This window comes from Meriones unguiculatus, chromosome 17 (assembly GCF_030254825.1).
Source record: "Meriones unguiculatus strain TT.TT164.6M chromosome 17, Bangor_MerUng_6.1, whole genome shotgun sequence".
In the NCBI taxonomy this organism is placed as follows: domain Eukaryota; kingdom Metazoa; phylum Chordata; class Mammalia; order Rodentia; family Muridae; genus Meriones; species Meriones unguiculatus.
Window position 1 is genome coordinate 39,156,346 of NC_083364.1, and position 18,649 is coordinate 39,174,994.

The 18,649-nt window shown below is 43.8% G+C and overlaps 1 protein-coding gene across 2 annotated transcripts in view; it reads right to left on the bottom strand.

The window, feature by feature from the left end:
* Positions 1 to 18,649, bottom strand: part of Slc49a4 (solute carrier family 49 member 4) — a 72,287-nt gene that overhangs the window by 11,526 nt on the left and 42,112 nt on the right. For both annotated transcript variants that reach the window (XM_021634644.2, XM_060370322.1), the window contains exons 5-7: positions 16,167 to 16,275; positions 13,687 to 13,754; positions 11,183 to 11,310 (exon numbers count right to left, since the gene is read on the bottom strand). In XM_021634644.2, the coding sequence (XP_021490319.2) occupies positions 11,183 to 11,310; positions 13,687 to 13,754; positions 16,167 to 16,275 (305 nt within the window). The remainder of the gene's footprint in view (positions 1 to 11,182; positions 11,311 to 13,686; positions 13,755 to 16,166; positions 16,276 to 18,649) is intronic.

Below are 18,649 nucleotides of genomic sequence, written 5' to 3' on the forward strand. Positions count from 1 at the left end.
GAAGCCACCAGCATTGCCTGAGCGGTGTCTCGGGCAGGCTGTGATGCCCACCCAACCACAGGCCAGGGTCCTTGGTGACATGGTGCCACTTCACTAACCAGAAACTCCTTAGCGTGCAGGGCAGATACGTGGGCTAAGTTGTGTGTAGAATAAACAGACGATGTCACTTCAAGGGCCACTGGAAAAAAAGCTGCTGTCTCAGTCTCAATGTTGTTTCTTTTTTAAATTATTTTTATGTGGGAGTACACGTATGTGTGTGTATATGTGAGTGTGTGTGTGTACACGTGAGTGTGGACGCCTGGGGAGGAGGGCAGAGGAGGCTGCTGGGTCCCCTGGAGCTGGAGTTAGTTCCAGGTGGCTGTGAGATGCCCCGAGTGGGTACTGGGAACGGAACCCTGGGGTCTTATGCAAGAGAGGCAGGGGCTCTGAACTGCTGAGCCATCTCAGCATTTCTTTCATTACTATAAAAATGACTAGGGCTTAAAAACAAACAAACAAACACACACACACACACACACAACTGGATATGCTGAAATTACTCTCTACTGCAGAAACGAAAGAATCAAATAACATACACAGGGCAGAGGTGGTGAATGTCTGCCTAATCAGAACGAGGGAAAGACAGCTGTGAGCACGCTGATTTGATACGTTCATTCCTGCCTGTTCTGGGGCATGCAGAACGTACAGGCTGACTGTTAAAAGTCTGAATTTGATTTCTAGTTGAATTTTCAGTTCAGCCTTGATATATTCAGTGGGTGAGTGTCACCTATTCAGAGCCAAGCAGACAAGATAATTTCCTACTCATCACAGAGGGATCAAACTACACAATCATTAAATATTTCCATGACTTTTTATAATGGTGAAACTAAAATGATAATAAATTGCCTTTCAATTAAAACGTCAAGGTAATTTAGCAGAACAAACACAAATGAAGCGCTGATGCGGAATTTTTTTTCAAAAATGCTAATAAGATTTCATGGGTCTGCAGTTTAAGCTTAAAAAAAATCCTGTATAATACAAAGTAGAGTTAAAATGGATGTATATTAGGCACATACATTAGATCATAGCCCTGGAAGTTTTCATTCCCATGACAAACCAAATAGCTAAACTTCAGAGGGAGAAAACTATGTCTGAATACATTCTCATTAGCTAAAATACATAAACCCTTAAGTCAGGGCTCTCAACCTTCCTAATGCTATGACCCTTTAATATAGTTCCTTATGCTGTGGTGACCCTCAGCCAGAGAATTATTTTCAATGCTACTTTGTAACTGTAATCTTGCTAATGATATGAATCATACTGCAAGTATCTGTGTTTTCCTATGGACTTAGGTGCTCAGCAGTCAGAGAGAGAAGGCTGGGTGCAGCTTAGTTGGCAGAGCTCTTGTCTGACGTGTACAAAGTCCTGGGTTTGATCCCCGGCACTGCATAAATCATGTGCAGCCATGCACACTGAAACCCCAAAAGTTTGAAGGTGGAAGCTGTAGGATCAGATGTTCAAGGTCACCCATGACTATGTAGTGAGTTTGAGGCAAGCTTGGGCTATTTAGGACTCTGTCTATAAAAGATTAATTCCAAAATTCAGCCTGTGCCACACACACACACACACACACACACACACACACACACAAAACCCTGTCTTGAAAAAATGACAAAAATAAAACTAAAACCAAAGAAGATGCTGTCAACATCAACTTTCTAATTTTGGACTTAGAAGCTTTTGTGACTTCTTTAAGTCCGCATTCCCATGGTACCAAACTTGCTCATCTTATCAGCTCTTTGGCGCAGGTAAATTAAGTGTCTTAAACTGACTGAAGTGACTAAAGTCCTGAAAGCAAAAACAAAAAACAAACAAACAAAAACCAAAACCAAAGCAACTCAACTCGTTTAGATACAAGTTAAATTATGAATGAAGGGTTAATGACCTACCGCTCAGGCGAGAGATCAAGACCTCCGGTGGTATTTACCACTGGGAGACTATAGGGGAACTGACCTGCGGATGGACTCTTCCATCCCAAAAGCTCCCTGTTCTGCCCCTGTGCATAGTCTCTGCTCTCCTGGAGAGACAGGAGCCCTTCATTGTTCTGATTAAAGGACAGTTTGGCTCCTCCTTTATTTCCATGTCACCTCCATGAATCTTCATCTAACACTGTTAATAACAATAACACTGTCAGGCTTGGCTTGTTTTGTTCCAAGCCACCGTGTGGGACTGAAAGACACCAAAGATCCGTGTTTTTTTATTCAATAGTACTGAAACACATGGCTTGTGCCTCAAATCTGTATTCAGCACCAAAGCTGGAAGTGACTGCACACAGACAGATTGACAGAACAAAGGCAGAGCGTCTGAGGGTCACAAATGAAAAGAATTTTAAACATCTGCAGAGTAGGTCAACAATTACTGTTTAAGTGTCTTCGAGGAAAAACGTAGCTTGCGCCTTTCTTCAAAGCCGTTTGTCAGTGGCCTATCCCATAGAGGCAGCGAGGCTACAGCAGTAAACAGGCACGCTGTTTGAGATCACTCTGCTTCTGCTATCTCCTGGCATGGTGGCCATTTCTAGCACAGTGAGGAAGGTAATTATATGCCATTCTCAAAACAAACCGTGCCTGAGCATAAGCAGCCATGCCCCTGGTTCCCGGCTGCGAGCCCAGCAGGAAGGTGGGTGCACCAGTTCTAGGAATGTTTGGTTTTTAAATTAAATAGAATTAGGGGCGGAAGAGATGGCTCAGAGCTTAAGGAAGAATGTACTGGGAATGAGTTCCGTTTCCAGCGCAGCTCATATCCACCTACAAGGGGTCCTGACATGTGTAAAATGCTGTTAGCATTGCTGTGGGTGAGGACAACTCTGTAGAGTCATTTCTCTCCATTCACCTTTAGATGGGGTCAAGTCCCCACCCAGGACAAGTGCCTTGACCTGCTGATCCATCTCACAGGCCCCACACCAGCAATGTTTTAGCGAAGACCCTGATACACTAGGAGGTTGAGACCAAAGGAACCAGGTTGGTCAGTGGTGTGTTTGCACGGCTGTTGAGCTGTGGGGAGGGTGTGTGCTCATATTAAGACTTAGGCCAGATGTGGTGGATGACTCCAAATGCTGAGGGCCATAACGTATGAGGGAGGAAGATGACTTGCTCTCCAGATCTTATTGCTCCAGAGCGATCATAACTTGCTAGGGGAAAGGACTTGCTGGGACCCAGAGTTGACCAAGAGGATAGGAAAAAAATCTTCCTCTTGGAAGATGTGCAAGCTGCCATCAGAGAAGGGTGTGTCTGCCAGGCCACAAAAGAGATTCCAGCTAACCGCTTTTGATTCTTACTTTTCTTTTGAGCTAGTGTCAAGTGGCTCAGTGTGGCCTTGAACTGGCCATGCAGCTGAGGGGGCTAGGCTGGACCCTGGGGCAACACACACACTAGGAAAGCACCCTCCCAACACCTCAGCACGAGGTCCACTCATTTCATTATTTTATTTTTATTATTTTCAACTGTGTGTGTGTGTGTGTGTGTGTGTGTGTGTGTGTGCGCGTGTGTGTCACTGTGCACAGCATGCAGATACTCCTGCCGGCCAGAGGCTGTGGACTCCTAGAGATGGAGTTCTCACAATGTTTAAAATTTTTTTCATTTTAAATGGCATTTTTAATTAATTTATTTATTTTACACGAGTGCTCTATCTGCATGTACACCTGCATGCCAGAAGAGGGCATAAGATCCCAGTATAGACAGTTGTGAGCCACCATGTGGTTGCTGGGAATTGAACTCAGGTCCTCTGGAAGAACAGACAATGCTCTTAACTGCTAAGCCATCTCTCTAGCCCAAGTTCAGACAATTTTGAGATCTCCTAGGGGTGCTGGGAACCAAACTCTAGTCCCCTGCAAGAGCACAATATGTTCTTAACTGCTGAGTCAATCTCTAGTCCCAAGGTTCACTGACTGAATGAGAAATCGTATCACATGGGTAAAGTTCATTTAAGCAGATCAGAGACAAATTCTAACTCACGTCACAGAACATAAAAATCAAAACTCGTATGGTGTTCCCAGTCAGACAAGAGTGGCCAAGGCAGTGTGGATGGCTTTATTAACATATAGCATGTAAACTAAAATATTATTAATCACTTTAGGGGAGCTAAGAAAAGTCTCTACAGTGTAGTTTAGGACATGAGCACACTTTATAGATAAGCTTTCTTGCAGTGCACACTGACTGAACTTTTATTTCGGGATAAAGCTGGGAAAGACAGCTGGCAATTACTACCTTAGACCTTTACGAGAACTGTTTCCCTGTTTCCCCCTCTAAAGAAAACTTGCAAATGAAACTTTATTTCCTTTGGAAATACAGATAGAGGTGAAAAGAAACAGCAAGTGGTAAATGAAAATATTCACAATACTATCTACATACTTTTACTTTCCTCCCCCTCCCCAGATTTTGATCAGGCTGAACACACAGAACAGGACACATCCACGGGTCTAGAGAGAGAGCTCAATGCTACAGCATCACCTGAATTCGGTCCCCAAGGCCGTAATTCCAGAACCCTCTGGTGTCCCTGAGCATCTGCACTCACATGCACATGACCCTATACACATTAAAAAAAAAAAAAAAAAAAAAAAAACATCCTGGAGACAAAGAAACCCCAAACCGTGTCCATGAAGATAGAGAAGCATACTTCACATCCCAGACTAGCCACGGACTTCCTGACCCTCCTGCCTCCGCCTCCAGAGTAGCTGGGGTTACAGGCGTGTCACCAGGCCTGGCTCTCTGATTCTCCACTACTGAGCTGCGCCTCCTTTTCACATCATCGCATTTTCTCCCTAAGAAGTAACTGCTGTACCCCACATAATCTGCTGAAAACTGGGCATGCCGTAAACGGAACTGGCCCAGACGAGGACGGGGATACTGGCTACGATGTCATTAGCGACGATGGTTTCTTTCTGTGCTGTTAATTTGCCGGCACCCTTGTTTAGCCTCTTTGCTGGCATACTTTAGTCCCATAAAAATTGACTGTTTGCTATGTTTACAGTTCTGTATGGCTGAAAGGCAAAGTAATTATCTTGCAGAAATGAAGCACAACAAATAATCCTTGAAAGAGTGGGCCTGGAGACTGGCGGCGCAGCGATACCAGGATGCAGGTTTATCAGACACTTTCCAGACCCCCCAAATTATTTATGCCTCAGAAGAAGGCAGCCTCCTCTTAAATCACGAGCGCTGACTGACTGCCTTCTGAAACACAATTCCGCCCAAGACTTATTTCTCTTGAACATCTCCACAAATAAATATTACATGATCTTTTTCAGTAGATCCTTTGAGCATTTTATTACTTCGAGAAATCATTTTTAAAGCAGCCTTTGTGCGTGCACGCAGCACATGCCTATTTATGCCAGCATGTGCTCGCGTGTGAGGGCAAGCTTGGGTGTTAGCTCTCCCCTTCCGCCTTGCTGGAGACAGGCACAGGCCATGAGAGCTGGCCCGAGGGCGTCCAAGAGCAGCTTTTCTCGTCTCTGCCTCCCACGTGCTGTGGAGAGCTAGGGTCGCACAAGTGCAGCTGCACCTTGGGCGACATGGGCTTTGGGGTTTCACGTTTGGGTTTTCACACTCATGTGGCAAGTTTTATACGAGGAGGTCTCGTGACTGCTGTACCCGGAGCTTTCACCAATACATTCTCTTCTTTTAATTCATATTCTATTTTCCTTTTTTGAGCTGTTACTAGTAACCACGAGTAAGAGTCACTTTTAAGTGACAAAACTGAAAAGAGTTGTTACTTTTTTTAAAAATCTAATTTCCTGAAAGCTTCAAATCACCCATTTCTTTAAAAATGTTTAAAAATCATCTTTGGTACTCCATGAGGAGCCATGAGTATGCTTTTAATTTTTGCATCTATTACAATGGGACTTAATTGAGGGGGCATGTGTATGCCTTAACTTTCTGTGTGCTATGAGAATGGGAATAATTACCGTAATAAAGTCAAAATGCATGAAAATAAAACAGCTTACTCTCTGGCCTCCATCACACGCCTTTCAACACAGCCAAAAATGCTTCCTTTCTTGAAGTAACACAGATGCTAGGCTGTGATCAGCTACTACTCTTAAGGGTCATCTGTGCAGAGGGACACCTCCCTCCGTCTCACCCCAGGGTGGCTGGAGAGCACCATCACATGCTCCAGGACGCTAAAATGAAATTAGATGAATAATCTCTCCCGAGGCAACTTCTGTCCAACAGTCAAATTATATTGTTTCAGCAAACTCAACGCAAAAGTGCTAACATTTTTCAAAATGCCATTTTGCAAGCATTCATCTATACAGTAAAAAATGACTGTGTGAGCTGGGCTAACGGGGAGACATCTCATTCTCCCACTGGGTGAATAATGTGCCTGCATCATTCTGTCCTGTCCATGAAGCTCACGTTATCTAGTCATGAAGTTATTTATTTATCCTGTTGTAAACACTTCAGTTAATTAATAATGAGGCTTTAAATACTAAGTTTCCCTGAGAGGAAAAAAAAATGCATACTGCTGACAGCCTCCAAGAAGATGTGTGTGAGCAAGTGCATACATCCACCCCTTGTGCCTTCAGAGACAATGCCATGACCCAGTTTTCTTCCTGCAGAGATGGCAACACTAACACCAAGATAGGTGGAGTAACAAGGACTAATAATGGCTGTCGGGAGAGCCGTGCAAGCCAACTTAACGAGCTCTTAGCTCTCGCTGTCTACAGCTGTGCACAGCTGTGCACAGACACGCGCCACTGTTTAGTCAGAGTCATGCAGTAGAGGAGTCTGGTCCTACTGGACACCACAGTGCTGAGAGGCTGGGGAGCAGTCTTAAGGCCTACTGACATAGACACTGCCTTTTGACCACAAAGCTACTTTGCAGCGCATGGCCGTTTCACCTACTTTTCATGGAGATTCTCCTGACTTATAAAAGCCCATAAGAGACATCCTACGCATGCTAGGCTAGAAGACTACACGTTTCCTGACTAAGAGTGGCCACCAGAAAGAAACACAGATTTGCCATTACTGACTTAAAATATCAACGTCCAGGTTTAGAGCTGTTCATAATTAGATTCTGTAGTAAATTTCCTTTCGTATAACCTCTTTCACTTGAAGAGAATTAGGTCAGATTTTTACAAAGGCAGAGGGAGTACCTGTGATAGATTTATTAAAATTCCCCATTGTTCCATTAAAATGTGCCCTTTTGCTTTCCCTGCAGCTTGCGTTAAATGACGAGTAGCAGTGGCTGCTGCATCCTGCAGGCAGGAAGTTCTATCTACCGAGGCTCCGGATGAGGTGATCCACTCTCCCCCTCTCCCTTCCCCGGTGCAGGGCTGGGACAGGATCTGCGAGGCACACCTCCATGCTCCAGATTTTCGGGCTGGCAGTGAGGGCCAGAGACCCGCTAAACGCTACTCAATGTGAAACATGAAAGGCCATGAGCTTGTAGAAGAAACTGGCACAAGCTGGTTCTCAACCCAGGGTTTTGGTAAGTTAAAAACCATCTCTTAGGAATACTTAAGTGATATAAAAAGAAAACTGACTTGCAAGTGAAAACGACAGTAAAATTTATGTAACTTTCATGATGTAAGTACACTGACTGTTTTCCCAGGTTGTTAAGATGGTTCATCAAACTCAACCTTCCAATCCCGCCCTGATTTACTGTAGAAGCCTGTCTCCCCTCTTCCGGCCTAGCAGAATTCTTTACAACCTGAGTCTGGAACACGTGGTCTTGATGAGGTCAATCACGGCAGTGGAAGGGTACAAAGAGGTACAGTTTTCAAATATACTCTGCCCCTGACTATAAAAGACAGATATGCTCACTGAACAAACCCACACAAAAGCACATGTAAAAAGCTAAATTCCCTCCTAACGCCTCCACTCTGATGGAGCTGCTCCTGTCTTATAATGAATAACCAACAGCTGCCATCAAACACTCATGACCACGATCTTGTAAAGCCTCACACACGCTGACTTCTATTTGGGATCATGAAAAAAAAAATCTGCACGTAGTTCCATGGATGAGAGGAGCTGTAAACTAAAATGGTCCCACCTGACTACTGCCCAATTGCTGCACTATACCAGAATGAAGTTAAAAAAAAAAATCTGGCCCAGTGAGTTGGAGAGGTGGCTCAGTAGTCGAGAGCACTGCTGGTCCTCCGGGAGACCTGGGTTTCATTCCCAGCGCTCACATGACAGCTCCAAGCGTCTGTAACGCTACTTCCGGGGGACCTGACGCCCTCTTCTGGCCTGCATGGGCACAGCATGCATGTGGTGCACAGACACACAGCGGGCCAAACACCCACACACAGAAAATTAAATACATTTTAAAAGAACTCTGATTTGGAACACTTGCCTAATTGTTTGCAGCCCCGTGTAGGAACACTGAGATACAAACAGGCACAGATTTTCAGTCAGGGCCTAATTATTACCCTGGACACCTGGACTTCACAGCTCAAGAGGGTGGATTGAGGATGGCAGAAGCTGGTTTCCCAGAATTCTTCTTAAAAAACAAAAACGAAAACAAACCAAAACAAAAAAATCCACTTTTATGTTTTTTTAATCTAAAAAATTAGACCTATCTATCTATTATTTGTTAATTGTGTGTGTATATGTTCACACGTATAAAGGCAGCTTTCTGCTGCTCCATGTGGGTTCTGGAGACAGAACTCAGGCTTTGGGCAGCAAGCATGTTTACCATGGAGCCATCATGACAGCCTACCACCTCTGTCCTTAATGCTTACTTAGTATGGCATCAATTTTTAATGGTGCTTCAAGGACAAAATAAATAGCTAACAACAGTGCTGAACACACAATGAGGTGCGAACAGTTGAGTGTGTGTGTCCTGACGACTTAGCATCCACAGACCGAATGGACAAGCTCAGTTACTACAGTGTGCGTGCATCTGAGGGCCAACCATAGAGCCCCAAATTTCCAATCACACTGAGTACTGCCACCCTCATTTCCTCTCCTAGATCAGTTCTGTGGAGATTTGCTCATTATTACGCCAACTGTGAGTAGCTTCTTCAAGCTATGACGTAACAGGAGGAACCCCAGACTACCAGCACTGCGAACTTCCCTGGACTGTAGGCTGCAGTGGAGTCTAGCAGATGTCAGGGCCCAACATGGCCCCTGTGAGTTTGCTGGGCTCCTTGTGGCTGCTGGGCTCTCTCGGCTGCTGGGGCCCTCTGTCTGGCGACCTTACATGACTGCTGATATATCAACTCTGTGAAAGTGGCTGGGACTCCCAGGGTCTCCTCCTGATGTATCCATCCTGGTTCTAATTCCAGATACAGAGACCCAAAGGAGGCTGTGCAGAAGCTCTAAACTCTATAGGGAAAAGGGAACCACACACCGCTGGGCAGGTGGGCCCCCCAAGCCTTCAAATTGCTATTTACTCCTACTCATCACATGCCGGTGTGACATTAATCCCCAGGTGCACTTCACAATAAATAATCCTGTTATTAAGCACCTATTCCACAGTGGCTAAAAATTACTTGCAAGATGCGTAAGAAACCTGCATCTTGAAGCAATGTTTTACTAGAAGAGAAGACGCACCAGTCAAGGCGTCCCTGCCTTCCTAGTAAGCCATCACGGGAATCTAGACAAGACCCTGGGGCAGGCAGAATGATGTCTTTCTCCCCTAAAGAACGATGTTTCGGTCGCTGGAATTTACCAATGTGTTACCTTATGGGAAAAGAGGATTAGGCCTGGGATGGGATTAAGGTTGCTAATAACTGGAGTCTGAAATTGGGAGATTATCCTGGATTATGTGAGTGGGCTCAATGTGAGCCAAGGATCCCAGAAAACAGGGGGAGGGGCAGAGGGTCCGCATGCAACTGTGAACGGTGTCATGGGGGCTGCAGCACGCTGTAAAGCTTTGGCCCCCAGGGGCGGGGAACTAGATTCTTCTCTCCAGTCCTCAGGGGGATTTTAGCCCAGACACCTGCGGTAGATCTCTTCCCATTTCCAGATGTAGGATGATTTGTGCTCTTCAGGGGCGTGAGGTAATCATTTGTACTGCAGGTGAGCTGCTACATCTATGTAACTTACTTCAGCAACAACAGGAAAATCTCAGATTTATGTTAGTAAAAACAATAAAAGTAACAGCAACTATAAATATTTCTGGTCAATTACACAAAGTAAGCTTCCAAAAGGCGTTTCCAGAAATCATGTTTTATACAGATGATGTGACAACTCCGTATAAATTAAGGCACCAGGCTGGCTCAGAACTGTATGGAGGTATACTCTAGATATAGTGGTGCTTTGCCTTTACTGCTCTGTTTAGTAACAAGTATAAACAGGACAAAAATATGTCATGCTTTGATGTGAATTTTATACATAAATAAGCATTTTCATGCTATATGAGATCATGTATTCAGGACACTTCCCTATGAAAAACATTCAATTATGTCTTGGATTCTTTTTACCTGGAGTGTGTGTGTGTGTGTGTGTGTGCATGTGGCATATACACAAATGTGTGCAGCCACACATGCATATAAGCAATACACGTGTGGAGCCCTGATGTTGATTTTTGGTGTCCTTCTCCAATCTCTTTCCGATTCATTTTTTATTTTTTGACACAGGCTCTCATTGAGCCTGAAGTCCCTTCGCTGGGACAGGCTGGCTAGCCAATAAGCTTCATTGATCTGCCTGTATCTGAGCCCCAGGCTTTTTTTGGTTTGGTTTGGTTTTTCAGGACAGGGTTTCTCTGTGTAGCCTTGGCTTGCTTTAACTTGCTTTGTAGACCAGGCTGGCCTCTAACTCACAGTGATCCACCTGCCTCTGCCTCCGAATGCTAGGATTAAAGGCATGCACCACCGTGCCCAGGAAGGCCCCCACCTTTAAAAACAGAACTATTTTAAAATTCTGTGTATGCGCATGGGTATGTACATGTGAATTCAACTGCCCTTGGAGGCCAGTAGTGTTAGATCCTTAGAAGCTGGAGTCAGCTGGCCACCGAAGACTCACGTTAGGAACTGAACTTGAGTCTTTGCGACATCTGGCCATGTCTCTAACCACTCACCCTCACCGTTTATGAGGCTCTGATCTCGGGTCCTCATGCTGACCTACAGGCACTTCACCAACTGAGCCATCTCCGTAGCCTGCCGCTCTGTACACAGAACAGCAAAGACAAGGTCCTGCTATCAGAGTATGTGCAGTTCTGGGAACTGAAAATATTTATCCCAATCTCAAAAACGGTCTGTGCTCACCTGTCGTCAAAGGCAAGTGTGTGATGCTGTTTAGACAGGTCAGGGTGAACCAGGTGGAGGACAGTGTAGCCCCAGAAAACAGGAGGAGAAGGATCAGTTTCAGCATACCCCGGATAAAATCTGCAAACCTGAAAAGAAACAGTATTATGTTAACCCCAGCTAGACTTCTCAGTATTGTTTAAATTAGCAACCTACCCCATTTAAGCAACTATTACTTGAATAACTTTAAAAGCCAGTTATAAATACATATTTACTTCTTTTTGGTGTCTAGGATGTCACTTTACAATAACTTTCCCCCTTATTAGAAAATAGAATGTTTGGAGTCTACAGTTCACAGAACAGAGTTTTTAAATTGACTTTATTTTTTTCATTTTTATACTTTTTAGACATGTTCTAATCAACACACATTAGCTCGGTTTTAGAGTTGACACTGATGTGCAAAGTTGGCTCTTCCAAAACTCACCTCCAAAGAATGCATACAGAAGTCCAGCAAAACCTGGCCCTGTTCTGCTCTCCTTCCCCATTCAGCAGCTGCATAACTGTTTTCTGCTCTCATCCATGCGAAGGCTGGTTCTCACAGCAGGGTTCAACTTTGGTACTTGCTTGTAGCTGCCCTTCTTCTGACTATACTAACACCCCAGACCCTCACATAGCTCACTCCTGCTACTGTTCCGCCCATCTAGGTCTTATCCCTTCATGCTCACTCAAGCCCTTCCCTGAATTCTGCTTTATAAACCCCCAACAACTTTGTTGGAAATCATTTGTTTATTTCATGTCTTCTTACTAGGCTGGGGACTTTCTAAGAGCAAGACTACAGCTAAGGTATGGTCACACATGGCTATAGTCCTAGCACCCAGGGTGGGAAGGGGGAAGAGTTCAAGGCCAGTCAAATGAGAGATAAAAATCAGTCTGGGGTGGGGAATAGGTGTGGGAAAGGATGTTGGATATTGTCCCATAAAGCTGAGAATTTTACAGCATTTTAGATTCTCAAAACTTATTTTTTCCTTAATCTACATAAACTAAAGGCCACACCCTTCGCCTCTCTCCCCATTTCCATTTGCTCCTACCACAGCTCTGGCTGTGCCTAAACACAGTCACTCCATCCTTTGGTATTATTACTGCTACAGAAATGTCCCCAGCATTAACCATGTCCTCTCCATTATCTTTAAAACTGATTGCAACGTCTATTTCATGCAGCTGTCCTTTATAACTCTTTAAAATGATCTTTTTGTTGTTGTTTGCATTTATTTAGTATGATGGTGTTTTGTTGGTGTTTTCTGGAGTATGTGACTGTCACGTGAGACCTGCTGCCACCTGTTGGTGGGAAGAACGGGCTACTTGCTAGTGACAGGTTTGTTCTCTCTCTCTCTCTCTCTCTTTCTCTCTCTCTCTCTCTTCAGGCTTGCTCTCCTAACAGTAGGTATTTCTACATACTCTGGACAGATCCCAAGTTTAATAAAATGTCTGCCCCAGAGGAGATGCCAAATGCTTGGTCTGAATTCCAAGTTTATGAAGATTATTATTTATTATAGAAAAACTGAATGATTCTTGTCAGAACTGTCAGGCAGTGTGTTTCCCAATCAGTCAAAGGCATTCCTAGCGCAAACCTTTAGCTTTTGGATTTTATTCTTCTATGATTTTCTAACATGAAAAAAATTAAAAAAAAATGAAGTGAGCTGGAAGTAATAATTTCACTTTATTCCTGCATCACCCCAGAAACTATGTAGGAACTGCCAGGTCTACATGTGTCATCCTGGGCCAATCGTGTTTCAGGGCCAGAAACTGAGAAGTTTACCTGTCCTCTCCATCTCATCAAATTTGTAATTAGATTCTCTTCTTCCTGCAAAGTGACCTGCCAGTCTTGGAATGATGTACTGGCTTGGAGGGCTCTTTCCTTAGAAACACCAAGAGCAGTTTCACCGGCAGTCACAAGAATGATTAATGTTCTACTTCCAATATTTCTGTTTTAGAATAAACAAGAATCCTCTTCTTCTAACCCATCCTACAAATTTGTTGTCATAATGGGTTGGGATGAAAAAGAGTTTGAGGAGATGGGAGACCTTCACAGACATTTTCATCCAAGTGGGCTAACCACAGGACACTGTCTCGGGGTCGGCCTTTCCATGAGTGCTCAGAGATCCTCTGACATATGGATCTTCAACACATCTCTTCTTTCTAATTATTGCTTTACCTTTTTATTATTTTTTAAAAATTATATCAATTTTTGGAGGGGTTCTCCATTTGAGGAATAATACAAAGACAAAGTGCTTAATTATATTGGGAATACATTTCTTATCTTCAGAAACCACTGTGGGAGGGAGTGCTCCCAAGCAGTCTTCCTGTAGCTGGAATCCTTTCTGCCACATGAACATTCCTTGTAGCCTGAACAAGCAGCCATTTCTGGCCTTCTGCTCTTTCCTAAATAATGTTCATATTGGGAAGCCCGCTTCTCTCTTTTTCTCACCTTCCCATCCACTTGTAAGTGTGATATGAAACATTCTCACCTTGCCATAGCTATCCCAACAACACAGCCTCCAACTATGGACCAAAATCCAATCCAGCCAGCGTCTACCTGTTAAAGTAACAGACACATTAACACAAGACTGTCATGTTGCAACCGAAGAGAAATTAAATGAAAGCTTCTATAGGCAATATTAACAGCTAAATGGCAACAAATGTAGGAAATATTTAAGAAAATGGATAAAATAAAAGGACTCATGTGTAACTAATGAATACAAATTTATCTGTGTAATTATACCCTCCATTAACTTTTACTGGAATGTTTAGATCAACAAAATAATATCATTAAATATTTTCAGGCATGTGCTTATACCAGCATTGCCTGGTTCTAGGAACTACTGTATTGCCTAATACTGAGAACCCTCAATAAGAAAGGGTAGGAAATGGCCCCTGACTGCAAGAAGATTCAATCTAATCACCATACATAAAACTCCTAAAAAAATAATTTCTTGCTAAAACATCTGGCCAAATCTGAAACTATATCAGGTGATGACAGATGTGAGAGGACAGGAGAGAGCTAGGGAGAGAGATGTGAGGTTAAGGAAGAGAGTGACATTATAATTTGGATATGACACATACCCCTAGGCCTCGTGACTCAGCTCGGTCCCCAGCTGCTGGTACTACCTGAGAAGTCCCAGAAGCCTTAGGAGGTAGGGCCCACTTGAAGGAAGGAGGTTACTGGGCACATGTCCTTAGGAACTTCATCTTGTCTTGCTCCCTGGCATGATGTCTGCCTCTCTCAGCCCCACAGCCAAGCCAACACAGACTAGAATCTCTAAAATCATAAGCCAAAGTAACGCTTTTTTTCCTGTTAGGTTGTTCTGTCAACCTAATGTTTTGTCACTTAGCCTGATGAATAAAGTAGATAGAAAGGAAAGCTGAACTCGGAAACTGTTTCTGTTCCTGCTACCGATGAGCTCAGTGACAGTGGTCAGTTACGCCTTGTATCTACTGAACAATGAGTGAGAACGTGTGCTCCCGGGACTTGGCTGGGACTTGGCTCGGCAGTCAGAGCAAACGCTTGCTAAGCATTAGCGGCTACCCCCATCTCAGGACACCTCTCCTGTTTTAGCTCACCCCCACTCCCTCAGGGGACTCGACATCACAGGAATGTTCACACGGTGCTAGCCCTTGCCTCGCCTGTGGGAGGCCCTGAAAATTCAGTTCCCCATAGAGGGGCGAAAGTGTTTGGGTGTTGTACTGTCTCCACACTCCAGCTCAACCTCTGCTGTCTTTGCTCCAGTTTGAACGCGGTGGCTGGCTACCAGCTAAGCTCCTAGGAGCTCTAGGTGTGCAGGCTGTTTCTCAGCCAGCAATACGGGAGCGGGAGGGAATGTGCACTGTAGTCTTCTGTCACCTCCTCACACAGACCTCTCTGTTGTCTTGTGTCACCACCTCACACATACCTCTCTGTTTTTCAGCAAGAGACAGGTAGTCACAAAATGGGCCATTCACCTGTCCACTAGCATCTGAGAGACACTAGAGACGTCACTGTGCTGCATGCAAGGCACGCTCAGAGGCTACTAATACTGCTGCATTACCAAGGGCTCTACGCCCATGGAGCGGGAGAAAGGGCGGGTGCTTCCAGCAGGATCGTAAATGGGTGCAGCCACCTCCGACAGGTTTTACACTGCCCGTCAGAGGAGGCGCACACGAAAACCAGCAGGTCCCTTCCTAGACATGCAAGCAAAAGCACCGTGCAGGAGGGGCGTCGAGAGTGGTGCATGAGAATGGCCACACAGCCCTGCTGTGACAGTGAAAAAGGGGAAACAACCCAAGTACTCATTAAAAGCAGCTGCCAAACTGTTCATTCACAGAGCAACGACAGCACACCGGGGTGCTGGATTTCCTCTATCTGCCTCTCCTACCGTGCTGTCTGGAAGCTAAAAGAATGCTGTAATGGCAATGAGCATGGTGACAGGGTTTAAAGCCGTTGGTAATCTTTTGTGTGTGTGTGTGTGTGTGTGTGTGTATGTTCATAAGCGCAGGGCAGAGAAGAACTTGTGGGAATCAGATCTCTCCTTCTACTATGTGGGTTTTGATTATCAAACTCAGATCACTGTGCTTTTACCCACTGAGCCATCATGCTGGTCTGTGGCTATGTTTTCTAAAAAAAGAGACATCCTAATTCTGAGACAAGAAAGCACTTAGGACAGCAATATAGCAGATGATGGGTTCATAATTTAATTTATCAAGTATGAAACAAGGATAAATGATGAAGTTAACAAAACTAAGACTTTTTTTTCTCTTCTGTTTATCAGTATTAACAGCAGCCAAAGAAATGTGAAACTCATGGCAGATGTTAAAATCAAGCTTTCAACTGTCTCATAGGAATCTTGTTTTTCCAACAACAATTTAGGCAACATTTTACCCGGCCTTTGAAGTTAAAATCAAAACACATCACCATTATTTATAAATTAAATGAGCTAAAATACCAACAACATACACAGGCACAAATACTTACTTGACTAACATGCACTGGTGTTAAAATTAAGTCCAGAACTCCAGACCAGCCCGCAAACACACCAAGTGGTATTGCATATGCCAAAGCAATCATCAAAAACCTCAAGTTGCTGCAAAAGAAAACATTATTACAAATTAAAAATGTAGAATTTAAACTATTTAGGAGATACTTAAGTCATTTTAAAACTGGAATACAGAATTAGAATAGGAAATATGTGTCCACTTATTAATAAACACAAGATTCTTTAACTTTTTAGTTTTTTGTAAGAATGTGCTCTGTGGCACCCAGCCTGAATGGCAAGATTTTATCCCATCCCTGCCAGCCATCAGGGCTCAGTAGGTGGAAGGAACCAGCACTGGTGGATGACTCCAGAGAAACACAATTTTCTAGACACAACATACAAACTCAGAGATCATGGCAGCATGCACAAGACCTGCCCCGGTTCAGAGAAGGGAATGGACACAAAGTCTCACCCTTAACCAGGAAGCTATTTGTTAAGTGCTATCTGCTGGGACAGGGAAAATCAGTTTCTTTAGTGGAGTGACAACAGATCACATCAACAACACTCCAGGGTAGGCCCCATGCTCACAAATAGCTGGCTAACACAAAATGAACTCCATGCTTTGTTTTTGGCTTTTTATGTTTGTCTTTCTTAGAGAGAGATTATGAAGTTGGGTGGGTAGAGGCGCAAGATAAGAACCTGAGATGACTTGAAGGAGGGGAAAATATGATCAACATATATTAATGAAAGTTAAAAGACAAACAACAAAACAAGAAATCGCACCAAAAGTCTCCTTTTCACTTCTATTTCGCAGTGTCTGCCGTGTTATATTTACGTGTTAGACTGTATTTAGGAGGCTGAGGCAGTTTGGTTACTTTGAGTTTGTGGCCATGAGTTCCAGAACAGCCTGGGTTATACATCAAGACCCCATCTTTAAAAAAGCAAACCAAAATAAAATCCACACAGCACCTAGGGATAAACGAGGAAGGCTAGGAATGGAAGGAAGGAAGGAAGGATGGAAGGAAGGAAGGTAGAAAGGAAGGAAGGAAAGAAGGAAAGAAAAAATGAAAATCTTAAATTAAGAGAGCAGAGACAATCTAAATAGACTGACGGTCCATGCTATCAGCCTATATTAATCTATAAATTCAATGTAGTCACAACTAAAATCCTACTTGTATTTTTTTTCTAGAAACTTACAAAATATGAAAAATAAAATTGCTTAAAATGCTAAGTTACCCTTAAAAAGACGGACAGGGAAGCCCCTGTCCTGAGATAGTAATCCTGACTGCTTGGCTAAGGCAGTGACAGCGTCGCACCGCCTCACAACAAAGAGGCCACAGAGAGGCACGAACACCGAGGCACAGAAATTCCACACACGGTGAGACAGCACTGCCAGCCAATGCCGAGGGTGCTTCCCGATGCTGCTCATCAGACCCCCCTACACCAGCTGCCAATGGCCTTCACTAAGGTGAGATAAAGACCCAGATATGAAAGGGAAAACCAACAAGTAGTAAGCTTTAAAAATGTGCACAATTATTAGGCAGGCCACAGACCAGAAGCAGATACTTGAAACTGTTTAGATCAACAAGAGATTTATACTTTGGATATACAAGTCATTTAGGAACTTCCATTAAGAACTGGACAAAACTATGGAGACTGAGAGCAGATGAAACCTAATATGCCACAAATCACAGAACCAGAGTCAAAATCCATTAATAATCACATAATATAAGCTAAATAAAATACAGCTTTTATCTATTATAGTAACAAAATGAGGTAATTACAAAATATTGATAATGTGATGTCCATTGGGCATTTTTGAGAATAGTCTAGTGATGCCTGGCAAGGGATGACAGAGAATCTATGGCCTCACAATACACCAGCAGGCACATTTTCCAAAATACATCTCAGATCGACAGTGTATGAGAGTATCATGGCACTTGTGTCTTGGCAGCAATGAACTGGAAGCAATCTGGGTACAAAATGGGATGGGTAGATAAAATGTGATTGGTTAGCGCTGTAGGGGACAGAGGGTCACTTGTAGACAGTGGTGGAGACACAACTTGAGAAGAAAATGAGAGCTCTTCAGATAGCAAGGACTATCCTCACCAATGAAATCATGTTAAAAAAAGAAAAAGAAAGACAAGACTAAAGCAAGGGCTAGGGCTATAGCTCAGTGCCAGAGTACTGACAGGACATGCACAAGGCCCAGCTTCCATTCCAGGAGACACTGACAACCAACCAACCAACTAAACCCAAAGCTATAGGAAAGCCCACCTCAGAACAAAGCTAAGACACCCCACCTCAGAACAAAGCTTTGACTAACAATTTACACAGAACACAAAGGACAGAGTCCTGTCATCCCACACAGTGAGACCCTCTCCAGACTAGACTGGAGGACAAAGGCGCTGGCTCCTCCACAAGTGAATTTCTAATAAGAGCCAGTTAGAAAAAGAGACCGTCCTCTTTGCCTTTCTGAATG